This window comes from Xenopus laevis, chromosome 2L (assembly GCF_017654675.1).
Source record: "Xenopus laevis strain J_2021 chromosome 2L, Xenopus_laevis_v10.1, whole genome shotgun sequence".
Taxonomy (NCBI): domain Eukaryota; kingdom Metazoa; phylum Chordata; class Amphibia; order Anura; family Pipidae; genus Xenopus; species Xenopus laevis.
In genome coordinates, this window is record NC_054373.1 from 99,935,430 (window position 1) to 99,958,194 (window position 22,765).

Genomic DNA, 22,765 nt, shown 5'->3' on the forward strand with positions numbered 1-22,765 from the left:
TTTAAGCAAGGCAATGTAATCCTACAAAAGGTTAAATGTCTATTTAAACTCCAGTCCATTAGAGAATTGCATAACTTCCAGATCACTGTGATTAACAGATCCAATGCTTCTAGTTTAGGATGGGAAGTATTAAAAAATAACAACAATTCTGCAGCTATTCTTTGAGTAATGTGGGTTTGTGCTTCTTTGTGAACATCTCCATACAGGTAGGGGATCCGTTATCTGGAAACCCGTTATCTAGAAAGTTTTGAATTACGGAAACGCCATCTCCCATAGACTCCATTTTAATAAAATAAATATTTTTTTTATGATTTCCCTTTTCTCTGTACAGGTATGAGACCTGTTATCCAGAATGCTCGGGACCTGGCGTTTTCCAGATAATGGATCTTTCTATAATTTGGATTTTCATACCTTAAGTCTACTAGAAAATAATGCAAACATTAAATAAACTCAATAGGCTGGTTTTGCTTCCAATAAGGATTAATTATTTCTTAGTTTGGATCAAGTACAAGGTGCTGTTTTATTATAACAGAGAAAGGAAATCATTTTTTTAAATTTGGATTATTTGATTATAATAGAGGCCATGGGAGATGGCCTTTCCGTAATTTGGAGCTTTCTGGATAATGGGCTTCTGGGTAACGTATCCAATACCTGTAATAATAAAACAGTACCCTGTATTTGATCCCAACTAAGATATAATTAATCCTTATTGGATGCAAATCAATCCTATTGGGTTTGATTAATGTTTAAAAAATTTTTAATAGACTAAAGGTATGGAGATCTAAATTACAGAAAGATCCCTTATCTGGAAACCCCCAGGTTGTGAGCTTGCTGGAATCTTCGCAAAATGTTATATTTTTAGGATTGTTATGTATGCTTATAAAACCAGCTACTGCAATTTGTTGAGGGAAGGGATATAATCACATTACCCTTACATTTTTTTAAAATCCTGTTCCGCAGTTGGTGATGGAGAAACACCGATGCAGCACACATGCATTTATCACCAGCATCATCTACCTGCTCAATTACAAGGGCAGAAATGTCAGAAAGAATGTGACAAAACATATTTTCTTTGAATTGTTTTAATTGGTTTTTGCCAATCCAGTGTATTTCAAAACACAATTATAAGTAGTTCCAGCTATCAGTTCCACCTTCAGAAATCCTTCTGCACTAACCAGAACCTTTTTCTTCTGGACATATTAAATCCTTCCCATCTACAGGTAATAACATTGTTGCTTTTTCTGTCCTCTTCACCTTAAAAGGTTTGTTCACCTTTGAGTTAACTTTTAGTATGACGTAAAGACTGATATTCTGAGAAAATTTGCAATTGGTTTTAATTCTTTATTATTTGTGGTTTTTGAGGTGTTGTAGCTTTTTATTCAGCAACTCACCAGTTTACAGTTTCAGCGATGTGGTTGCTAGGGTCCAAATTACCCTAGCAACCATGCATTGATTTGAATAAGAGACTTAATACGAATAGGGCCTGAATAGAAAAATGAGTAATACAAAGTAGCAATGTGTGTAAGCTTACAGGGCATTTATGTTGGGGTCAATGACCCCCATTTGGAAGCTAGAAAGAGTCAGAAGAAGAAGAAGGCAAATAATAAAAAAAACTACAAACCAACCGAAAAGTGGCTTAGAATAGGCCATTCTATAACATACTAAATGGTGAACCATCTGCCAACATATATACCCATAGAATGTTTACTATGCATACTGTATTGTTAAATACATTTTGTCTGGATAGCTTTTTTGTCATCTTGGCCTTTATGATACATTTACCTTTCGACTGCTGTGGTCGATTACATTCCGTACAATATAATAGAAAATAAGGGCTGCCACATTATATTAAAATGTACTGTACCTGGGGATTTTTTGTTTGTTTACACTCAGCTACTGATTCTAATTTTCTAGTTATATAATTTACAAGTTCAGTACACTGTATATCACACTTTGCCGATACAAATGTACAGTAAGCATAAATACCCTTGTAGAAAACTCACCAGTATGGAATAGTGGCCCAAGTACACCCCCCCCCCCCGGGCCTTCATCTCGGCGGAGCGGATTAACCACACTCCACAGACAGGCCAACAAGAAGGTGCAACAAGGTATTAGAGCACTAACCACAAACCTAAAACAAATGTTGCATGCAGAAAATGAAATGATATAGTGAGCCAGAAACACACAATTGATCATTCAGTTCTGTGTCTGATCAAACTACATTGTTGCTTCTGTATGTCTGCCCTCCCCTTCTCCACCAAAGTTGATAAGCTAAACAGAAAAAGCCAGAGCTGCTGACGCCATGTTTCAGTGCCATACCAGTGCAATAAGGCCACATGGGTCAGGTTTCTGGATCCCTTCGATCATGGGGTGCACAAATGCTCTAGTATCCAGAAACCTGACCCCTGTAGCCAATTGGCTGTCATTTGAAAAATTAGAGGCTACAATAATAATGGAATTGTTTCCTTTCCAACCTTTTTTGAACCCTGTGGCTTCAGGCAGGCAACCAGATTTTCAATAGATTTCAGCCTTTTTCCCTTGGCTTTTAAAGGAGACTTTAAGCCTAAAATTAATAACAGTAAATAATGTATTTTATATACTGAAATTACTAGCAGAGAGGTTCTGCAGCGGCCCTGTAGCAGTAATGATCCAGGCCTTGTCCACAGAAGGTCACCATCTTGGATTTCGTTAGGCCATTTCTTGAGTTTTAGTGACACTGCATATGCTCAGTAAGTTCTGGGCAGCTGTACATAATTTCTTCAGAAATCATCAAGCAGAAAATGAGGCTCATCTCTCACAGAAGCTGATGTTACAGGGCTGATTATGAAATTATGATGTAGACTGCACTAGTTTTTAAGCTGTCATGTAATGTGAATCTGAATTAATTATTAATTAGCTTCGTCTCATGACTATTTATATAAATTCAAAGCATGTGTATTCTAAATCGTGCATTTTTATTGGGTTCTCCTTGATTCTTACAGATGGCAAAAGCCCCATCCACAGCCAAAGGTCTACCATCTGCCTCCAAATCCACAGGCATCTCGGATGAAGATATTGAGTGACAGCTGAAGACACTGGGCGTTTTTATTATCAGGCCTCTCCCTTTGCTTCCCATTATGCCGAGGGAATCTCGGGGACGCTACCTATGAAACTGGACAGTATCTGCTTTGTAGAAAAGTAATGAAGATGATTGAAGCACTGGAGTTTCTGTTCACAAATGGACTCCAGAGACATGTATAACTATAAATAGAGCCATATTTAACGGTATAAATGCTATGTCCCCTGTATTTCTCACAGGTAACACAAATGGCCCATTTCCATGTAACATTTTCTCTTTTAGGCATGTACATTTTGATTTCAACCAATGAAAATCATTATAGTATTGAAGACATGGCAATTAGTTTACTTCTGTAACATTGGGTGTGTAGCTTTGCTGTGCACAGAACATTTTCTCTGCTTATTTTGTATGGAGTGTGCAGAAAAGCCTGTGGCACAGGGAGGTATTTGCTACATTCTGCCTATAGGAGGAAATGGGAATGTTCAGTGCACACGGTAAGGGTATACATACATACATGGGTGTTTCTCAGCTTCTGCATACATATTAAGGGTGCGATGTGTTCTTAGATGGGGCATGTCCAGTATACTTTGAATGTAGTGCTAAATTTCCCTTTAAGCGAGTGTATATGCATGATAGCTTGGATCATTTCACTTGCATGTTCATGCTGTTAGGGAGCTTTTACTTAAAAAAAATGCATAAAATCATTCAACAATGCCAGAACAAAACAGGAGATGAACCTTTTGTCTATCATTTTGGACTACCCACTGTTATCCCTGTTAAAAGCCACCTAAAAGCCAAGATCTGTCAGTTAATGGGGATCCAGGGCAACGGTGGATAATTTACAGGTTGCATTATGCTTGATTCACCAATCTGTTGTTAAATATGACCCAAGCTGTGAAATGCAGACTAGAATGCACAGAAGCAGGGTCGGACTGGGGTGCCCGGGGCCCACCGGGACTGGTGTCCAGGGCCCCCCTCTGACCCCCTCTACCTAGGCGAATCGCCGCTCGGCATAATTGCCCAGGCGGCGCATCGCGCATGCGCAAACGGAGCTAGGCACGCATGCGTAAATGGCGCTAGACGCGCATGCGTAAAAGGCGCGCATGCGCAAACGGCGCTGCGATCCGCCGAAATTTTGTTTATTTTTTTTAAAAAAAACTGTTTGGGAGAGGGGGTCTGGCCCGGCGGGGGCCCACTAGGGTCGGGGCCCACCGGGTATTTTCCCGGTATCCCGCCGGGCCAGTCCGACACTGCACAGAAGCCTTATTGGGGTATATAAAAATCCTGCTCCAGCCTTTCCCAGCAACCTTCAGATTGTGCTTGTAGTTACCCTTCCAGAGCAGCTGCCCAATCACAGCCCTGGTGTCCGTGGTGCAATTTTAACTACTTTGTATCTGACTTATTCAATCTGGTTTTACTAGTGGTGTCTGGTCTTTTTGTTTGTTTTTCTTGTTGATGCTTTTTGCCCTCTTTTGAATTCATTTTTTTTACCATGTTGATGTTTCAAACTTGGGAGGTGGAGGGTTTTATAGTTCCATTTTCTTTAAGCTGTGATCCTCTAATTGTGTGCCTTTGTACATGAAAGGCTTGCCTCAACCATTCCCTACTCACATGTTTATTCACTGCACATATGATGCATAGAAAATATACCAAATTACTGTATCTGTACAAGTTTAAGCTATCCAGACACAAGCTGTTAAAGTTGTTCACCTTTAAATTCCCTTTTTATATGATGCAGAAAGTGATATTCTAAGACAATTTGCAATTGGCTTTGATTTATTATTATTTGTGGTTTTTGAGCTTTTGAGATTTAGCTTTTTAGCAATTTCAGCAATCTGACTGGTAAGATCCAAATTACCCTAACAACCATGCAAAAATACCACCAAAATTGAGTCAATAAATGTAATTGAGAATAAAGTGCATGAGTGAAAAAAAGATGAATCTGGTTGCTAATTACATGTGAAAAATAGGAGCCAACTACTGCAAGAATCAGTGGATTAAATCAAAATTGTAAATTTTACTGCACAGTAACTTTAAAACTTTGGAGAAAAGAAAATAATAGTCATGTGTCAGCCAAACGTTACTGTATATCCTTTGTAGTCATTTCAGATTTGCCCATCTAGCATATGAGCAGCTCACTGATACAGTCCAACATGCAAACATACAGTATATTTAAATTGCTCATTAGAACGGACCCTAATGGGGCCCTTTTATTTCTGCTCCCATCCAAAATTCCTACAGCCTGCTTCCCCATTGGTATACCCCTTGGAAATTGTAATACTAAGTAGGGATGTACCAGATCTATAATTTGATTGGTTGAGTACCGTACTGAAACAGAAACCTAATATAATTTGTTAATAGAAGCTCATTCAGTTGTTCAAGGCTTTAAAGTCACATTATTTTATGGGTTCAGCCAAACTCCAAATTCTATTCAAAGGTCAAACCAAACCAAATCCTGCATTCAAGTAACCAAGATCCCTTAAAATCCTGTGGCCTCTAACCCCTACATTGGCACTTGCATTTCCTCTAGACTCTAAACTGTAGGCAACATCAAGTCCTGCAAATCTGTTTTGGCCGTGTGTTCCTGTTGTTTGGAGTCTGGCAGACACTTGGTACTGGTTTTGATGTGTGTTAAGCATTGTCGAGCAATGTATGGTCACATATTTCTACTGTCTGTAGCTAATGTCTCTGTCCAAGATCCAAATACAGTAAATAAAATGATGATTCCTATTCTTTTTAAAAAAAATACATTTTATTTGTTATCATTATGGAGTAAGAATGGCAGCAGCTTCTTTTCTTTACAGGTTTCAAATATTTGGCATAGAGACCACAATATTCTTTGCTGGACAGGGTTTCCTTGATCTGTCTCACATCTACAAAACAGATTCACTGTAGATATTACATCTAAAGGCCAAGTAAACGTATGAGTTGATAAAGTAAAAAATGTGTTGTTTTACATTGTACGCAATTTTATTATATACGTTATATAGTATATATCTGTTAAAGGCAGGTCTGGACTGAGAGTCAAAATAGGCCCTGGCATTTTAAGTACACAGAGGCCCAATCAGCCCCCACTAGCCCACTAAATACTGACTTTCTATGGCACCCTATAGCAGCCCCTCTGACATTTGCCAGAACCCACAGATTGCCAGTCCGTGCCTGGTTAAAGGGATACCATTTTCATACATTATCAGGAAAACGTATTTTTTTGATGCAGGAGGGCCATGCCCTCTGACAGTGAATGGATTAAATATACTTTTCATACCTCAGGGTGGGTGAAAGATGGAATCCATCCTCAATTGCATCTTCCAAGGTGAATAACTGCAGCCTTACCTAGAAAGCCAATAAAACAAATGTAAGGGAGAGCCAATTTGATATTCTTGGTATAAAAGTGAATTGTTTCTTAATTTGGTGCCCGATCTTACTTGATCGTTTAAATTTTGGAATAACATGCAAAAAAAAATCTCTGCAGCTGGTGGTTTTGATGCTGGAGCTTAGTATTTAGGTAGTCTCTGTAGATTGCCTGGATGGCTGGTACAACTCCTTTGTTTAGCAGTCCACATCCTAAAGGATAGGTAATACAATGAGTATTTGGAATTGATGGAACAAGAAATTACACTCCTAGAGGATACAAACCCATTTCTGTCAGTACCTCAAGATTAGTACAATAAAAACATACTGGTAGATGACTGCCATATGTATGCCATGTATCTGGAGCACACTGCTAACACTGCTAACAGTTTTGGTTGGGCAGGAGGAATGCAATCTATCTAGAAAGCAAATAAAAGCAAATGTTAGGTAGAGCCACTTGGAAATTATTGGCAGCCACTTGGAAACTGTTGGTTTCTTACCTTGGTGCAAGATCTTTCTTGATTGTTATCATTGTGGAATAATCTGCAATATCTAGAATATTCCAACAGTAGCCTTCTTTATCAGAACAGATAGAGCACCTGATATTCGCTTTATATGGCTGTCACTTCTTATATGGATATGGACTGTCCCTCCACCTACCCCGTCCATTCTGTCCTTTTATCTGATGTTCATTCAAGTGTAAAATCAAATTCTCTGAATGCCTCTTGATGCTCCGATGGTATCTCTACAGATGGAAGTGTCAATGCTGGAGCTCGGCATTCAGGTTGCCTAAGGCTCTCCAAATGGCCTTGGTTGGGTGGCACAAATGGAGGCCTTACTTTTCTGTATTTAAGTTTTTTCCAGTCATATCCTGAAAGAAAATCATATTATACAATGTGTATCTATTCCAAAAACGATTGGAAAAAGAATTGGTGGAACAAGTGATTATAATGCATTTAGAGAATACAGAAGAAGTACAGATGAAGTTATATTAAAAAAATGAAACTTTGAGGATTTATTAGTACAGTATTAATTTCGCTCTGTAATTCAACATAAGTACAACAGAAACTTACTATAAAGAAGGGGTGCTCTTTAACCATGTCAGCACCAGCCTCACCGGATCCCAGCAAAACTCTGGATCTTTCACTAAGAGCTGAAAAAACACAAATGCCCCTGTTAAACACACAGATCATAGAAAGAAGAAATTAACCACCCAGTTAATACTAACAGTCTTATAGAGTCTTGTAGACTTACAGAGCCTGCAGGATACATATGTAATTTATATCATTAGGCAGAAATAAAAGACTACATAAAGCTCATATTTTTACATCCTTCAGCTGTTTCTCTTCTATCAGCACAAGTTCTGTATACAGGGGACAAGCAGTTATTATTCCACCCCCACCCCTTCTAAAGTGGGTATTCAGTGTTTCATAACTTGACCTTTGGGACAGCATGGGCTTACCAGGGAAATACACATTATAAGATTACAATGTAACCTATACATCCTGTAAACTGTTATGTATAATAAGTCAGTAATGTGTCACTGATGTGTTGGGGAAACTTACTTAATTTATTAATCCACAGACATCCTCTGATAGATATCTGATAGATATTCTGGTAACTCTATCTCATCATAAAGGATGCTCTCTGCTAGCTCAAAGGGATCCTCGTTGTTGAATGGTAACTGCAATAGAAAATAATGATTTATTTAGTAAACCACACAATGTATGTACAGTGTCAAATTAGGTGCTAACATGCATGCTATATTATTCTTTCTGACAATATGAGAAGTTATGCTTAGAGGGGTTGTTCACCTTTGAGTTAACTTTTAGTATGATGTAGATATTCTGAGACAATTTGCAATTGATTTTCAGTTTTTATTTATTATTTATTTATTTGTGTTTTTATGAGTTATTCAGTTTTTTATTCAGCAGTTCTCCACTTTGGTTTTGTGCCAGAAACAGTGCCAAGCCAAGATGAACTTGCACCCCAGTACCTCTTTTTCCCACTTTCACAACAGATACCCTCATACCCTGCTCCCCATGTCCACTGTTCTCACTTGCCCTCTCCAGAACCAGATCTAGCCAGGCAGGTGGGAGCAGAGTATAATATACAATCTATTTTTTACTATTGTTAGGTACAGTTTTATAGTGATACAGGCCACAGTTTAGCAATCTGGCCATAGAACAGGTCTGCCACTTCTCATAGTCTGTAGCCTTAAGCCCTTGTCTTTCTATTCTTTGACAGTGTCACACCTGTACAATGGGTAACCCTAAAATACATGCTCATTGGCCTGCTTCACAATACATGTATTCTACACCCCAGATTTGGTGGAGTTCACCAAAAGAAGATGAAAAGCATGAGGATTTGTGGGTAGCTATGGAGCTATAATTTAAGAAGCATATGTCTGCTGGCAATTTGGTTATTTGTATTGTAGGCTAGCCCTGGATTCAAATGTCATGAGCTATTGCTTTGGTCATTTCTGCAAATTCAGCTGTTTTTGCTGGTAATGTAAAATACACAGCGGAACAGATCATTTCTTTCCTCTTTGCTACAAATGGCACAAAGCTGCACATACTGTCACTGAAGCACAGTTTGCCCCTTAACTCATTCACAGGAACTTTCCCAAAATACCTTGGATTGCCACAAAGGCTTAATATTGGCTGGTTGATCCCAACTGCAGCTGATCAACTCCCACTTATTAGGGGGACACTTGGAGTTGCATAAAAGCAAGAGGTTCACAACTTGACGGGTGCCCTGACCCAAAAGGTTTATTTTTACTTAACATATTTCTTAAAAATGTCTTCCCTGTTGCATGATACATAACTCCTTTTTTATGACTCATATTTCTATTCAGACCCTCTCCTATTCATATTCCAGTCTTTTATTAAAATCATTCCATGGTTGCTACTGTAATATGGACCCTAGCAACCAGATTGCTGAAATGGCAGTTAAAAGCAGAATAATTAACATTATCATTTTGCTGAAAACAGTAGAGGGTTGTGTAATGATCTTGATAAATCTACATTCTGAGGAGAAAACAGGATAAAAAACATTTTCTAAACCCATATAAATCAGATGAATTGAAGAAAGGCCCCACTTTCCAGCTGCAACTTGACTTACCTCTCTCATACCTTCTAAAAATGCAAGTTTGTAACAACCATAGACTGTATGTGTCCCACACTTATTTTAATGTGTTTATCTCTTTTCTGCTTCCCTCCTATATGATATATGTCCTTTTTCCCCAAAGTCTTATTTAAAGGGCAAATATGTTTCATAATTAAATCTAATTTGAGTGATATTTGTCCTTTTTCAGTAGTATTCAGATTCAGCTAAATCCAAATGTGTGTCCGAACCGAATCTGAATCCAAAAAAAATCACGACTTTTCGCCACACAAACAAGGAATTAAATTTGTTAACCGCACATGCAGCGCGCAGTTATCTCTCTCCTTTTTTTTACCTAATTTACATATGCAAATTAGGGCCCGGTTCAGTATTCAGAGAATCCTAATAAAGTGGATTTGGTGCATCGCGACTGGGGATAAAAAAAGCTTGAGTTCTGTAGACCAAGATGGTCTAGAATGTTCAGGACCTGGGGTTTTCTGTCCGTAGTTTGGATCTCCACAACTTAAGTCTACTTAATAAAAAAAAAAAAAATAAACTCAATAGGATTGTATTGCCTCCAATAAGGATGAATTGTATCTTTGTTAGGATGTAGTACAAGGTACTGTTTTATTATATCAGAGAAAAAGGAAATAATTTTGAAAAGTTCGAGTTACTTGATTATAATGAAGTCTATGGTGATAGTCTTCCCATAATTCAGAAATTTGTTTATAACAGACTTCCGGTTAATGGATCCCATACCTGTACAAATCTTCAAACCAGACTAGCTACCCCCTTTCCATCTGAACAACAGAGCTGAAAGATGGAGCTTTGTGTGACCAGGGGTAACAAGATTAACTGTATATTCCCATGCAACAAGTTCCTAAATTCATTATAAAAAAAAACTGTTCTCTCTTTTCATTTCTCTAGCATTTTGCCTTTCCTTTCTTCAAGAAGTAGCTGTCAGCTATACACATGCAAGTGCCACCTGCATTCCCATTGTATAAATGATTCAGCGTTGTTTGCTCCTCTGGCTTTCTGTTAGGGCCTTATTTCCCAGCCCCCTGGTTGATGTTGCACATTACATATTATTGCTGTGATACTCCGTAATACCTGTTGAAATGTTTCAACTCCATTCCATTTCCCTTAGTAATTGCTTTATAAATAAGAAAATACAGTCAGGTTATCCCCTCAATGAGGTTGTTTTGCAGCTAGCGCCGGATTTCGTGTAGTCCCGGCCCCCGGCCACGTGGTCCTAGTGCCCACCCGCATACCCCCCTCCGGTGAGAGCGAGCATGCGTGCCTGCACCGGAGCACTGGGAAGTTTCGCTCGCCAGTGTTCCCCCAAGCGACTAATCTCCCCGAACTGCCTTCCCGCCAGTTAGACTCTAAATTCGCTGGTGGGATGGCACTCGGAGTGCTTTGTTTTCCGAAGCTGTCCGAAGTTTCCTCGTGAGGCAACTTTGGAAAATGAAGAGCTCCGAGTGCCATCCCGCTGGCGGTTTAAATTCTAGCCGGCGGGAAGGCAGTTTGGGGAGATTAGTTGCCCGAAGAAGAGGTGATTTGTCGCTGGGTGACTAAATCTCCCCAAATCTTAACGCATTCCCTTACCCTTGACACAGTGTGGTTGTGCACAGTACGGTGCATGGGCTGGACAGTGAGTGCAGAGGTTTAAAGTTCATTACTCTGCAAACTGTCCAAGCACAGCACTGTATAAGAGGAGCTCTGTTCTAATAGATAAAGTGTTTTTAACCAGTTTTCAATGTAAATTGCTATGGACAGCACATGCATATTAACTGGATTAGTTAATTGGCAGGGAGAATTAGAAGTAAAACCAGGCAGCTGCTGGCAACAGGTCCCCCTTGCCCCCCCCCTTCCCACGCCCAAAAACTACTATAGCTTACTCATTCATTGTCACACCATGCAACTCATTAGCATTTGAATTCAGAGCAGTCACCATGGAGACGCATCCAGGAAGTTTAAACCCACGTGTGGCTGCAGTGACACAATGCCTTACATAGTTGTACATGGAACTGCAGTAGGCAGCCAGTCTGTAGTGCTGCACTTATTATCAGCCTTCATTTATAAAGCCTCGTACTAAGGTGTTATGGACGCTTCAGGAGCTGATCAGCAGGATCGAGAGAAGATAAAATCAAAACAGGGCAAGCAGCCTTTCCAAGCTTTAGTCACATCCAGTGGTAAAGGCAAGAAGAAAACCAAGACGAAAGAGAGAACCAACAGTATTAAAAAGAGAGGCCGTGCATCTAGCACACCATCAACTTCGGATGAGGCAGGTGAGCTCCTTGCTAGGGATATCCTGTCTTCTGAAATATACTAATGTAGTAGAACCCCCATTTTCTGCTTTTTAGGGGACCAGAAAAAAATGGTGTAAAATCAGGAAAATGCAATATGCATAATATATAGATGGGACCACAAAACAACAACGTAAAATGAGGGAAAACTTATTATCAGGGGATGTAAAATGGGTGTTCTATTGTTTTTAGTTCATTCGCCCCCCTGCCAATGATAAGGAGAATTTTAGGGGGCTGTTTAAGGGCATGTGGCAAAAGGATGTTGTTATTTCACAATTTTAAAATTTACAATTGTAATTTTTTACAATTACTTTCCTTTAAGCAAATTTACATGTATTTTTATTAAATATTGTAATTACCTTGACAAGGCACTCTGGCCTTTTAAATCACAGTTTATGGTATCAAGGTGTTTTGGTATTTGCTTAGGAATTAGAATGTGAATGGCCAATGTGTTACTGTTTATAATGAGATAAGAAACATACTTGTATTCATTGAACATAATAAGGTAGTGATGCCAAGGGCAAAAAGTCCTGGGCAACTCCCTGATTTTGTGGAATGTTGTGAATATGTTTTGCATAGCTACAGAATGCACCTGGTGGATTAGAAAACCAGGACTCTAACCTTGCAGCATATGAAGCTTGTTTTTGGAGATTTGTATACTACATGTTCCATTAGCTGAGCTGAATTAGTACTGTACTATGATCTGGGTGCCCAACTTCTACTGCACTTGTATTGCATTCATAGAGTTGCAATTACTCTCTTTAGGCAGGGGTGATTCGAACATAATGCCAGCTTGAGGCGTCTCCTGTGGTGCTGCCCCCCATTTCTGTGTGAGAGTGGGCCCATGCGGGGCTGCACTAGAAGAACCAGAAATATGGCTCCTCTGTATTGCCTCCTTTGGTGAGTTGCTCAACTTGCCCCACGCCAGCAGCAGCACCCCTGACTTTAGGTGAACTGGAATGCAGTCTGCCATTCTATGAAATGTTATTATACTGTTCACATGTAAACATTAATTGGGATTTGATGGCTTCCTTCTTGGGTTACATGCTGGAATAGGAACAATCCATCAAATCCTATGAACAAAATTCTACTAAACTGAATCAAAGTCTGCACTGTGATTCCTAAAAGGGAGCAAAAGATCCCAAAAGCCTCATTTACGATGCCCCATGCAGTGCATGAAGTGCAAAAAAAGGTCACAATCAGCAGCGCTCAAATTAAAGGATACCGTTTGCACCATCCCCTATGCTCTGTGCAAATGAACACTAAAGGGCACACTCTTGTGCTAATTATTACTCTTGCAATTGCCTCCTCCCCCCCAGCTGATACACCCCGACGGTGTTCTAAGCCAAGTATAATTTCCCTTTGTTGAAGTACAGTAGGGCATACATACATCAAGTAATAAAATAAGGCACGTTTTCTTTCTGCTTTTTTTGAGCCACCATATTATTAGCCTAGAAAAGATGTGTTTATCTGAATGCATTTAGTTTCTACAGCATTGTCAGAAGCGGTAGTAAGTACAGAGAATAGTAAAGGCTATACCGCTGGCAACACAGTGCAACACACTGTAATCATTTAAAGTTAAGGCCCAGTTGATTATTTATGCCACATATTAGGGTTTGGGTCACTAAGTGTCGGATCCCAGTAGCTGAGCCTGTAATACTAGTACAGAATGCTGGATTCTAAGAGACTCAAGGTGCTTATTAGAACTATATTCCCACAACAGTACCAGGAATTATATTAACCAGCACTGACTCCTTGCTTGTGAGTATATCTGGGTTCAGAACTATAATTCACAACAGTGCCAGGGAGGCTGAGATCACTGGCGACAAAGCAATGGTCAGACATGTTGGTTCATACATAAGGAGGAGATGCTGTACTAAGGGGCAAGATAGGGACATAGTCAGGAAGCTAGTTGGATCATACACAAAGGGAGAACTGGGATTGAACTAGTGCACTTTTCTAAGGTTTTTTTTGAGTTGGGTTGTAAACAATAAACTAGGCAATGCAGTACCCAAGGATCAACACAAAATCAAAGTCAGACAGGCCGAGGTCATATACTAACTGCTGAAATTCACTGACTAATTGAAATAAGCTTTGCACACCACCCTACTTCAACACGCAAAACCTGTTTTGCTCAGGCATCGAGTGAACAGAGACAACGTCTCTAAAAAGCTTCCACTAGCAGTTGATTGGTAGAAAGCTTCAGGACAGTTTAACCCAGATCACCCCTGACATAACGTTCTCTTTAATCTCCTACTTGGTTGACAAACTGTAGACCCAGTACAATGGTGTGACTTGCCTTACATATTACACTTGCTGATGCCATAGGACAAGTAGTAACAAGTTGGTCTGTATTGTTCATTGTGCCAGGATGGAAATAAGCAGAGGATGCATTTAAAAGAGAAATCTATGGCGTGTGAAGTGAAAGTTAATGGCCACTTTTAGGAGCATGTGAAATGTAACGAATTATATTCTATGCTGCACCCTCAGGGTTATATCTATAGTAGCAGTATGGCTACAGATTTTGCTGTAAATAAGAGAAAAAAAAATCAACGTCTACTGCAAATGTTCTGTAATTAAAGGTAAAATGCATATTCTGTTTCTAAATTGGCACGGATTGGCACTGTAAGGTTCAGTGTCGGACTGGCCCACCAGGATACCAGGAAAACTCCCGGTGGGCCCAGGTGTCAGTGGGCCCTCATGCTTCTAAAAATTTGGCCTATTTCATGGCCATTCTCTTTTTCATTGAGAACAAAGAGGCTAAATAGAGGGAATAATAGATTAGAGTATTATAGTTTGTAAAGAAAAGAGACTATAGAGGTTGAGTGAGGAGAGGAAGAATATTAGTACTGAGAGTGGGCCCCTGCTCTAAGGTTTTTTGGTGGGCCCCTGGTGTCCCAGTCCGACACTGGTAAGGTTTTACAGTAGTGGGATGTAAAATTATATCAAGAGCTGATGAAACCTTCAACCACAAGGTGGCACTGGATTCTAATTTGAAAAAAACTGGAAATGAATTGTGCAGTTGCTCAGGCTACTTTCTGCTACTTGACATTAATAGGGTAATAAATGCTGCATCAAGTCTAGCAAGCCATAGCAGCCAACCAGCAGGCCATATTTGTATTTCATGAATATAAAAACTCAGTCTGCTTTTACATTTTTTATTCTGGCGGTGGAATGTACAAGGCGTTTTTTAGGATAGGTCATATGTTATCCTTAAACTAAGCAATAATAACATCCCTCCCATTTAAATTTTGACAAGAAAAAGGATGTGTGAGGGGTTTATTTCAGGACAGAATCCACTGTTGTGTCTCTGAGTATGACCATATTATACTATATGAGACTGCTATTGTGACTCCTTCCTGCAGTGCCTTTACTGCACTTATTTATATATTACCCTTGCCATAACTTTTACATCACAGCCCTGCCTTTTCCATGTTACGTTTCACTGCACAACAGCACATAATATAGTTTGTCTAGGATATCACATTGACACTCACAAGGCTGTAGATAAAAGTTGAAGGGGTGGCTCATCTTTACGTTAGCTATTAGTATGTTATAGAATGGCCATTTCTAAGCAAATATTTTTCTTCTGATTCTTCCAACTTTCAAATTGGGGTCACTGACTCCATCTAAAAAACAAATGCTCTGTAATGCTACACGTTTATTGTTATTGCTACTTTTTATTACTCTTCCTATTCATATTCCAGTCTCTTATTTAAAGCAATGCATGGTTGCTAGGGTAATTTGTACACTAGCAACCAGATTGCTGAAATTGAAAACTGGAGAGCTGCTGGACAAAAAGTTAAATTACTCAGAAACCGCAAATAATAAAAAATTGAACCCAACTGCAAATTATTTCAGAATATCACTCCCTACAGCATACTAAAAGTTAATTTAAAGGCAAACTACCCCTTTGTGGTAAATATTAAGCTATCCAGCAATGTTGGAATTATCCATTATGTTTCCAGACTGAAACACATCTGATAAATGTGGGCACATGTACTACAATACTAAACCAACCATCTGTAGTTTGTATTGGATAGGGCATTTTAAAGTGTCGCATAATAAACAGTGGAACCCCAGTTTTACATTCCGGTATTTTACATTTTCTTAGAATTGACATTGTTTAATCACAGTTTCATTCAGGAAAGCTGTGTTTTTTTTTCTTTCTCGGATTTAATGTTTCTTTGGAATTTCCTCTGTTTTGATGGGGTCCCTTGGTAAATGTAAAATCGGTGTTCTACTGTAATCACATGCGAATCGAATTCTCACTTTAAATTAACAGAATGAAGTTATATTAAAAGCACATTCACGTGTTGTCCTTTTTATAAATGTGTTTATTTGTTACATATTAACTACACTGGCAAGTAATATGGAACTGCTGGAAATTCTTCTGGATCCTTCAGTTCAATAATTTGTAAATCCAGTGTATTTTATATTCTTTATTTTTTCATGTATTTTCATGTGCCATATGCATTGTAAAATAATCATATAAAAAGTCAAGCAATACAGGTATAGGACCTGTTATCCAGAATACTTGGGACATGGGGTTTTCCAGATAACAGATCTTCATACCTTAAGTCTACCAGAAAATCATGTAAACAATAAATAAACACAATAAGCTGGTTTTGCTTCCAATAAGGATTAATTCTATGTTAGTTTGGATCAAGTACAAGGTACTGTTTTAATATTGCAGTGAAAATAATTTTAAAAAATGTAGATTATTTGGACAAAATTGTGTCTATTGGAGACAGCCTTTTCATAGTTCAGAGCTTTCTGGATAGCGGGTTTCCAGATGATCGGTCCCACGTCACACTGGGGCCCACAAGGAAAACCTCATCTCAAGGGCCCACACCCCCCCCGTTTCAAAATAGCACCCACAAATAAATATCAAAATGAACTTTTTTTTTTTTTAAACTGGAATGGCCGAGTGCTGCAGCCTTTATTCTTTTACAGAGCCATGCAGAGTTGTTTACCTATAAATTAACTTTTAGTTTGATGTAGAATGATATTCAGAGACAATTTTCAACTGGTTTTCATTTTTTATTATTTGTGGTTTTTCAATTATTTAGCTTTTTATTCAGCAGCTCTCCAGTTTGATATTTCAAACTCTGGTTGATTGAATAAGAGATATGAATATGAGAGGCCTGAATAGAAAGATGAGTAATAAAAAGTAGCAATTATAATACATTTGTAGCCTTACAGAGCATTTGTTTTTTTTTTCAGTGACCCTCATTTGAAAGCTGGAAAGGGTCAGAAGAAGAAGGCAAATAATTTAAAAGATTGAATTGAAAAGATGCTTAGTATTAGGCATTAAACCACCCTTTAATTTCTTGGCAAACAAATTATTTTATCAGTCCTGCTTTAGTCTTACTTTTCACTCAATTACAACCACCAAGTCAGTCTTGCAGAAACCTTCCAGTTGTATTGTTTTGCTCAAAAAGGCATGCAAATAATGGCCTGGCTCTGCGGCATTTTCCTGGGCAAAATATTATTATTATTGCAAATAATTTACAGGGGTGCTCCGCCAATGAGGTGAGCTGAGCCTCTAGCCTCAGGCGGCAGCGCCAGAGAGGATTCCAGGGGCGGCAAAAAGCCGATCCTGCACCTTTAAGAGCCGAATTTCCGTTTTTTAAACCGGAAATTCGGCTGTACTATTGCGAGAGAGCGCAATTGTGCTCTCCACAATAGTGTTCCTGCCTCCCCTCCCCACAGGTAAGTCAGCGAGGGGGGGCGGCATTGCCTCAGGCGGCTCCTTTGTCAGATATGGCGCTGAAAACAGAGGTCACCTCATTCAGACACTGCTCATTGTATGTTTCTTGAAAGAAAATAATTGCACACAAAATTACCCTAGCAAATTTTTATTGTGTGCACAGTATTACAGTAATTTACTGCCCTTGAAATGGTCCTGATTCATAATGAATATATTTCCTCCTTTGTTGATAGTTTTTTGTGTTGAACAGGTTTCATTATTTTTCCGGGTTTTTTTTTTCCATCATACTGGGTTAAAACTGTTGGGTTTTCATAGAGTGGCACTTAAAATTGGAAATGAAAATAAAGTGAAATGAAAAAGTCAGTACCTGTAGCACCTTATGTAGTGCTGCAGCAGGTGATTCAGCTAATAAAGTTAGGTTTGATGTGCCACCTGAGAGTTGTGCCAAAGATAAGATCTGCACTTTCACACAGTACATCAGTCCACCAGCCTCCCCTTGATCTCACTGCATAACCCATCCCTGCCTGCAGCCTTACACTGAGAGAGTCATGCCTATAGAAGTGTACATGTGGGGACAGTCTGCTGCCTCCTGCCTGCTTGATCCTATGGGCAGATGCAGAGTGATGCGAGCGGTGAACTCTCACCAGTGCTCTTCTGATTTTGGTGGGGCCCACAACCCATGTTTTGTTATAATGTTCCTATGGCCCACATGGTACAAAATTATTTATTTTACTGTGCACTGGCAAATAAATTTAGAGAGAGGGCCTAGGGGCTCACCAAGATGGTCCAGAGACTAGAGATTTCCCCGGGGCCCCAGCAGGCCAGTCTGACCCTCAACGGATCCCATATCTCTGCAGAGAAAAAGAAAATAATTTTTAAACATTTGGATAAATTGGAGTCTGTGGGAGACAACCTTCCCGTAATTCAGAGTGTTCTGGATAACCAGTTTCCACAGATAGCTAATATAATATATTTTTGTGCAAAATATTTCCTTGTGCCCCTGTGAAGTCCTACACCTTGCTAGAAATAAAAACTCAAGAGCTTTGTATTTTTATATTGGAAATGATAACGTTCTGTCAGTAGGTGGCACACTTCATACATTTGCAAAGTTCCCATATGGATGGCTTTAGTTATTCCACCTTGTAAGAAGTTCTCAGATGTGGGATAGCTAATTCAAAAATAAATATCTCATCTTACATGTTATCTATTAATCTGCATAGAACCCCCAAATTATTATGCTTAGGCATATTTTTGTGCAAAGCTTTTGTTATGGTGCAGCTACATTTTTGTACATTATCTTTTTTGTTCTTTAGGCTAAAATGGAGAATGGTAACATTCCTTTATAATGCAAACATGTTGGCACCCTCTACTATCAACTTAAACAAATTAACCACACAGATATACTCCATTTGCTTTTGTTTGCTAGTGATAAAATGGAAGATATATGCCTTACTTACAAATAATGTTTTCATATGTTCCCCACATATACAATCAAAAGGCATAACGTTTGCCCATGTACAGTAACCCTTAGCAACCAATAAGATGTTCACTATTAAACCAGTAAACTTGTAAATTATTTCTGCTGATTGGTTGTTATAGGTGACTAGACCTGTAGCTAAATTAGGATTTTTTTGATTACATAACTCTGATGGGAAAGTTAAAATAACTCACTGTTCGCATAAAACATACTCTCTTTGTATATTTGCATGACTGCATATGAAGAGGCCGCATTGCTTTGCTTCATAAAGGCATTCTTTGTACATAACAATAGAAAGAGTGCAGTTAGTGTGACCTTTAGTGGTTCTGATATTATTGCAGACTATGGGAAATTACAGCAGCTGTGAAAGACTAAACACAGGGTGATAATTAAGCAGGGAAAACCTATGGGCTGTGGAGCATGAAGCATGCTGTGTGGTACCCAATAAAGGGTTCCTGCCGTGTTTAACTACTGCCCTGTGTTTAGTCTTTCACATACTCTGTTACTGGAATGACTGAGAGGTGGATCACAACACCAGGAACAACATAACTATATATGAAGCTTCCCTCCCACAAAGCTTCATTTGTTAGTCAATCGGGAATGTCTTCTAGGGTAAAGAATAAATTGTTTTCCTTTCTCAAATACACTGAGCCCGATCTGTAGACACAGCAAAAGCTGACTGCAGAATATTTTAAGAGAGAGAGACTGCCCAAACCAACGCCCATTTTTAAAAAAATGTGATAATGGAAAGACAATAATGAAGGCAAAGTAAAGTGATATGTGGATATGTGCACTCACAATACCCCAGTCTAACAGCCAATAAAGAGATAGCATTGCTGGTTTCCATAGCTGTCTGATCCTATTTTTTTCTCTTAACCACCTCTCCTGAGCTCAGCTTAACTATTACAGTGCTCAAACCCAGCAGAACTTTTTATCAAAGTATGTTGTGCCTGTGTAATCCTGCATTCTGCATTGCATGAACTTTACAGCATACATGTCCTGTTTGCAGATGTCAATGTTACTGATGATGTGTCAGAGGGAAAATGGCCGCCGCATGAAACCTGCTATTTGTTTTAGGAAAATGTGATGGTGCTGGCAAATGGAGGGGGTATATGCAGTACAATTACAGTATGTGGCTTGGGTGGGGAAGATATGCCCAACTTATATACATGGTAGGAAAAAATTTGGCTTTACATGTCCTTTAAAGGCACGGCTAAGAAGCTGCAAACATGTTCTTCATATGTTTAATTGTAACTTGTTTAACTTTTATATTATAGATAAGCACAATACCAAAAGCAAGCAGCACCAGAAGCTTACTCCTCTTCCTCTCAGCCCGCAGGAAGTTTCCATGACCAAGCACAAGTTGGAAAAGGATGAAGCTGAGTGTGGGGCTGAGAAGAAGTCTTCTCCCAGTGGCAGATCTTCTAGCATAACACAAGGAGGTGGACTAAACGAAAGCCTAAGGTGGGAGGGAGCTCTTGATGACCCAGTTGCCGAAGAGGAAAGAATTCGTCAGTATAAGATCAATAGAAGAAAACGATATTTATTAGCTGCTCAGCAGTCCACATGTAACAAATTTAATTCACAAGATGGTCTTCATGAAGACCTGAAGCTAGAGCCCAGTACTGTTCTCCCCAACAGTGATTCACCAGCAAAGGGAGGCTACTCAAACTCTAGTATAATTGGGCAGAATGGACAACCCAAGCAAGTGTCTCAGTTTCCAGCCCTTGTAAACATGTTTAAGAATCATTTGTAAAAGGTCCTTTACAACATTTTACTGTGGTGTCTCAACAGAATGGGAAGACAACACCACGGTACGGCTCTGACCTTTGTTTGGCTGTAACTTAAGGGCAATATCAGTAGGTTTTCTGTTGGCATACACTAAATGGTTTCAATTGCCTGGATGCATTTCTTAAAACTTTGCAAATAGCTCCTCTTCCAAACAAGGCATTGTTTTATATTATTACTGTTGTACATTTTATTTGTCAGTCGTGCCAAATATATGCAAGGAAGAAACTATAATTGTCCAGGCTCCTAAAAATAGGTACAGGGCTGCTGTGGGTGGGCATGAGGTTAGAGGTCCCAGTGGGACCCAGTGCGTTATGTGCCATTTCAATAAGTTGGCCATTTAGATAGATAAATGGATGCTTATGAAGACTACACTTTTAATTGCCTGAAACAAAGATATAAACATGTATTTTACTTTATGTTTTAATGTATATTACTGTTATAGCTAGCCTGAATATTAGTCTTAAAGGGATACTGTCATGGGAAAATACATTATTTTCAAAATGAATCAGTTAATAGTGCTGCTCCAGCAGAATTCTGCACTGAAATCCATTTCTCAAAAGAGCAAACAGATTTTTTTATATTCAATTTTGAAATCTGACATGGGGCTAGACATTTTGTCAATTTCCCAGCTGCCCCAAGTCATGTGACTTGTGCTCTGATAAACTTCAATCACTCTTTACTGCTGTACTGCAAGTTGGAGTGATATCACCCCTCCCTTTCCACGCCAGCAGCCAAACAAAAGAACAATGGGAAGGTAACCAGATAGCAGCTCCCTAACACAAGATAACAGCTGCCTGGTAGATCTAAGAACAACACTCAATAGTAAAAACCCATGTCCCACTGAGACACATTCAGTTACATTGAGAAGGAAAAACAGCAGCCTGCCAGAAAGCATTTCTCTCCTAAAGTGCAGGCACAAGTCACATGACCAGGGGCAGCTGGGAAATTGACAAAATGTCTAGCCCCATGTCAGATTTCAAAATTGAATATAAAAAAAATCTGTTTGCTCTTTTGAGAAATGGGTTTCAGTGCAGAATTCTGCTGGAATAGCACTATTAACTGATGCGTTTTGAAAAAAACATGTTTTCTGATGACAGGATCCGTTTAAGTCAGTGCTCTGGTGGAAAGACTGATAGTCCTGTGCCTACAAGGGTAAAGCAAATTAAAGGCTACTACAGTCACAGAAGCAAATTAGAGGCTACTGCAGACGTAGACACAAGACAATCCAACAGCCAATCATAGAACAGGACTTATCTACAATTATGCAGCTACAAAACAATTTGTACAATTTCCTATGGTTGACAGGTAGAAAAGATGAAACAAATTAAGCATGGCTATAAAAGCAAAAACAACTTTAACGCAAAATGTGACAGGAATCTTATTGGTTTGCATACATATGAGGTGGAGCTTTGGTAATTGTGTTTTCCCCTCTATAAAGATGTGCTCTTTATTTGCGTGCTGAACCCTATAGTATACTGAGCACCGACAAGAATGAAAGCAGACTGTAGTTGGAACTGATCAGCATCTACATTGGTTGTGCTTCAAAATCCCATGCAGAATTGCAGAAAACTGATAGAACTGTCACTATAGATTAAAATCTATTTAACTGTAGTAGATGTATAATAAAGCAAAACAGTTGTTTTTACATTACTGACTTGTTTGTGAATTCCTCAACCTATGTTTTTTGTTCCTGGCCTCAACAAACACACTCACATGCTGTGAGTCACTTGACTGATGCCCTACTTGTCAGAATCCAGCATCATTCACCATTGTGCACTTCACTCCTGATAAACAGCAGGGTTGAGTTGTTTGCAGTTGGGAAAACATGTTGGGTTGAGGAAGCACAGTTATAAACCAAAAAAAAAAGATAAAATGTATCTGTGAAAAAGAAACATTAAGAATCCTCCACAATTTTTATTTCAACAGTACCCATTTGTTCAATTTGTACGTTGCCCTGCTAA

At 39.0% G+C, this 22,765-nt stretch overlaps 1 protein-coding gene across 1 annotated transcript; it reads left to right on the forward strand.

The window, feature by feature from the left end:
* Nucleotides 1-11,501: 11,501 nt before the first annotated feature.
* On the forward strand, nucleotides 11,502-21,378 carry LOC108708320 (protein LIAT1). The gene is made up of 2 exons (XM_018246911.2): nucleotides 11,502-11,805; nucleotides 20,291-21,378. Exons 1-2 carry the CDS (start codon nucleotides 11,619-11,621, stop codon nucleotides 20,767-20,769), a joined length of 666 nt encoding a protein of 221 aa, XP_018102400.1. The 5' UTR covers nucleotides 11,502-11,618; the 3' UTR covers nucleotides 20,770-21,378.
* Nucleotides 21,379-22,765: the final 1,387 nt, after the last annotated feature.